General features: G+C 47.9%; 1 protein-coding gene across 1 annotated transcript in view; it reads left to right on the forward strand.

Annotated features, from left to right (window-relative positions):
• Positions 1-2,037: 2,037 nt before the first annotated feature.
• The window catches only part of LOC108675082 (adenosine deaminase-like protein), a gene marked incomplete in the record, with an annotated part of 6,764 nt that continues 4,683 nt past the window's right edge, over positions 2,038-4,118 (forward strand). The window contains 2 exon segments of the mRNA XM_047880765.1: positions 2,038-2,126; positions 2,779-2,884. Coding sequence (XP_047736721.1) covers positions 2,038-2,126; positions 2,779-2,884 — 195 coding nt within the window.

Consider the following 4,118-nt stretch of genomic DNA (forward strand, 5'->3'; position numbering starts at 1 on the left):
CACCACTTGTGAGAGGGGAGGAGGGGAGGTGTGGTCACCACTTGTGAGAGGTGAGGAGGGGAGGTGTGGTCACCACTTGTGAGAGGGGAGGAGGGGAGGTGTGGTCACCACTTGTGAGAGGGGAGGAGGGGAGGTGTGGTCACCACTTGTGAGAGGTGAGGAGGGGAGGTGTGGTCACCACTTGTGAGAGGGGAGGAGGGGAGGTGTGGTCACCACTTGTGAGAGGGGAGGAGGGGAGGTGTGGTCACCACTTGTGAGAGGTGAGGAGGGGAGGTGTGGTCACCACTTGTGAGAGGTGAGGAGGGGAGGTGTGGTCACCACTTGTGAGAGGGGAGGAGGGGAGGTGTGGTCACCACTTGTGAGAGGGGAGGAGGGGAGGTGTGGTCACCACTTGTGAGAGGTGAGGAGGGGAGGTGTGGTCACCACTTGTGAGAGGGGAGGAGGGGAGGTGTGGTCACCACTTGTGAGTGGTGTCAAATATTTCCTCTACCGCAGTTGCTGTGTGGTGGTTTATTATAAGCATTTCAGCCTGGAGTTAGAAGTCCTTAGATCTGTAATTTCCAAGCCATTGTCCTTACTTGTATAGCCTCATGGGTTATTGTAGATGGCTGTCTAGGTAATGGCTTTATCACGAATTTTGCAAATAGTTGGTAGTCAAAATGTTTATTTGACGGTACAGAAGGAAAATCAAGGGAAGTATCTCATTACTTTCATAGTGAATTATTTATTAAATGACATAAATTCATCAAGTTACATGAAGCTATGTTGCCATTTAAGTATCCAAACAGAAATTTCTTTGAACCAGTTTATTTTTAATAAGCTGATCTACTTCCTAATTTTTTTCAATATATACACAACAATTTTGTTATGCTGGTACCCATGATACATGACTGGTCACGTGTGTTGCAGGGGCTTCGCGTTGTTCGCGTTGGTCCATCGCGTCGTGGACGACTTGGCCGCCCTGGCCACCGCGACCGCCGCTGTCCTGCAGGCCTTCCAGGAGGACAACGTCGTGTGGGTGATGTGGTGATGTGGTGTGTGGTGATGTGGTGTGTGGTGATGTGGTGTGTGGTGTGTGGTGATGTGGTGATGTGGTGTGTGGTGATGTTGTGTGAGGTGCTGTCTCTTATACACATCTAGATGTGTATAAGAGACAGCCTTAGTGGTTAGGTGGTAGNGGGGTGTTGATGGTGGACGGGGTGTTGATGGTGGACGGGGTGTTGATGGTGGACGGGGTGTTGATGGTGGACGGGGTGTTGATGGTGGACGGGGTGTTGATGGTGGACGGGGTGTTGATGGTGGACGGGGTGTTGATGGTGGACGGGGTGTTGATGGTGGACGGGGTGTTGATGGTGGACGGGGTGTTGATGGTGGACGGGGTGTTGATGGTGGACGGGGTGTTGATGGTGGACGGGGTGTTGATGGTGGACGGGGTGTTGATGGTGGACGGGGTGTTGATGGTGGACGGGGTGTTGATGGTGGACGGGGTGTTGATGGTGGACGGGGTGTTGATGGTGGACGGGGTGTTGATGGTGGACGGGGTGTTGATGGTGGACGGGGTGTTGATGGTGGACGGGGTGTTGATGGTGGACGGGGTGTTGATGGTGGACGGGGTGTTGATGGTGGACGGGGTGTTGATGGTGGACGGGGTGTTGATGGTGGACGGGGTGTTGATGGTGGACGGGGTGTTGATGGTGGACGGGGTGTTGATGGTGGACGGGGTGTTGATGGTGGACGGGGTGTTGATGGTGGACGGGGTGTTGATGGTGGACGGGGTGTTGATGGTGGACGGGGTGTTGATGGTGGACGGGGTGTTGATGGTGGACGGGGTGTTGATGGTGGACGGGGTGTTGATGGTGGACGGGGTGTTGATGGTGGACGGGGTGTTGATGGTGGACGGGGTGTTGATGGTGGACGGGGTGTTGATGGTGGACGGGGTGTTGATGGTGGACGGGGTGTTGATGGTGGACGGGGTGTTGATGGTGGACGGAATGTTGATGGTGGACGGGGTGGTGGCTGTCTCTTATACACATCTAGATGTGTATAAGAGACAGGCGCACCACACCACGGAGGTTCCCTGGCACTACCAAGCATCACTACCTCACCACAGTCATGGATGTGGTGCGGTGAGTACCTCACCATATCACACCACACACCACATCACACCACCATTGTTCCTTTACGTTCTTTGCTAACATCAATTTGTCCGTTATCTTCTTGTTTCTCTTGTGTTCAGTCCCGCAGGTCACGTAGGCAGCAGTCTCAGTTAGGTTGTATTCACTAATTAACTAATATTCATAAGGTTCACTCCGCCAATCTTGTCTCCTCATAAGATTGACGGACTTTCGCTCAATTAATTAATAGAATCTCCATTAATACGGTAATTCATAAAATCTCCATCATTAGTTCAATAAATCTCAATTATTCATTTCTACATCATTTATTCGCTGCCTTCAGCCGACACAGGAGGCCCGTAAGTTCCATTGTTCTTGTTTGCTGTTCCACCATATTTTTGCTGGTATCAGTGTCGCTGTGTATGCATTTTTTACGGCCATCGTCATCCATATATAAATTTTCGGATGCTAGTCGCTGTTCAACTTTAGCTAACGTCCCTCAGCAAAGAGTTCCTTCGCATCTTTTTGAATAAATTCAATAAACTGAATAATTTCCATTTGAATAACTTTCAATTAACTGAAAATGAGTTAATATATGTACTATTTTCACCCATTTTATGAGGTAATTACATTCCCTACGCCACAACGAGCATGTCCCCCCCAGGCGGGGGTGGGGGGCGCTGCAGGTGCGGCTGCTGGTGTCCCTGGACCGCGCGCAGGGCGTGGCCGAGGCCGCGGACACCCTGGACACTGTCCTCCAGCTCCTGCAGGTGGTGGACGGTGTGNCTGGACTACTCATAGGACTCAAGATACTTGACTGGACTACTCATAGGACTCAAGATACTTGACTGGACTACTCATAGGACTCTGTGCCACCATGTACAGGAGCTGCACGCCCATCTCTCAGGGTCCATCCCTCCCCGCACCCTCCTGCAGCTCTGGGAGAGACATCAGGGCAAGAACTCTGACAAAACTCAAGGAATTGAGCAAACTTCCAAAGATGGAGGTGAAATTTCCAACACGTGTACTGTAATATAATGAGTGATATATAGTAAAGTAATGAAATTTAGTTATTTTCTCTAATTTATTAGTTAAAAAAAATTAAACCCCTAACTCTAGGGAGCTAATTTTATATTTATAATTGGCTTGGCCTCTTTATGCTCACTTGGCATTGCATTTTTACTTCAAATTTTTTAGAATTTTTTTGTATAAAATACCTGTATTTTTGGTTAGCTTTTTTATATTATAACCCAAATTGATCCATCATGAGTTCATTTATATTCGGTTCTAGCAATTGATTCTAATGGCTAGGGCAGTGGCAATGATGTAAGAAGATTGAAACTTGAAAAAAGTTTGCAATGAAGAAAATTTAGAGTACATAATTTAGTTTTTGGTAGCTTTAGCATTAACTAGAGCTAACAATTTTAGATACTCTCAGCATAGTCAGCAATAGTTGTTGCAAATTAAAGTTGTTATTTATAGCTTGAGGTACAGAATGGTTGTGATATTACATATAGGAACCTGCAAGCAATGGTGGAACTGAGGAACCTTTTGCGTTAGCTGGGGCTTGTCATGTATGTTGTTACGAGGAAATACTTTATGATTATTTCAATTCAAGTAAAGTTCAATATAATACTTTGATAATATGAAATGCCATTTATCTGCTTATACATAAATCTGGTTCCATAACAGATAGAATAATATCTACGTCTCTTTATATTGAATTAACTGCATTTGCTGCCACAACTCAGAATTGCCATCTATCCCTCCAGCAGCGGATTGTTGCAGAGAGACGCTGACTCTACAGGACCTGGTCATGTCCTGCGACGACCGCAGCATGGAGAAGTGAGGGACTTACTGGGGCTATAGTGGTTTGGTGGTAGCTGCCCTTAGTGGTTTGGTGGTAGCTGCCCTTAGTGGCTTGATGGTAGCTGCCCTTAGTGGTTTAGTGGTAGCTGCACTTAGTGGTTTGGTGGTAGCTGCCCTTAGTGGTTTGGTGGTAGC

Source organism: Hyalella azteca, unplaced genomic scaffold, assembly GCF_000764305.2.
Source record: "Hyalella azteca isolate HAZT.00-mixed unplaced genomic scaffold, Hazt_2.0.2 contig6156, whole genome shotgun sequence".
NCBI classification, from domain to species: Eukaryota; Metazoa; Arthropoda; class Malacostraca; order Amphipoda; family Hyalellidae; genus Hyalella; species Hyalella azteca.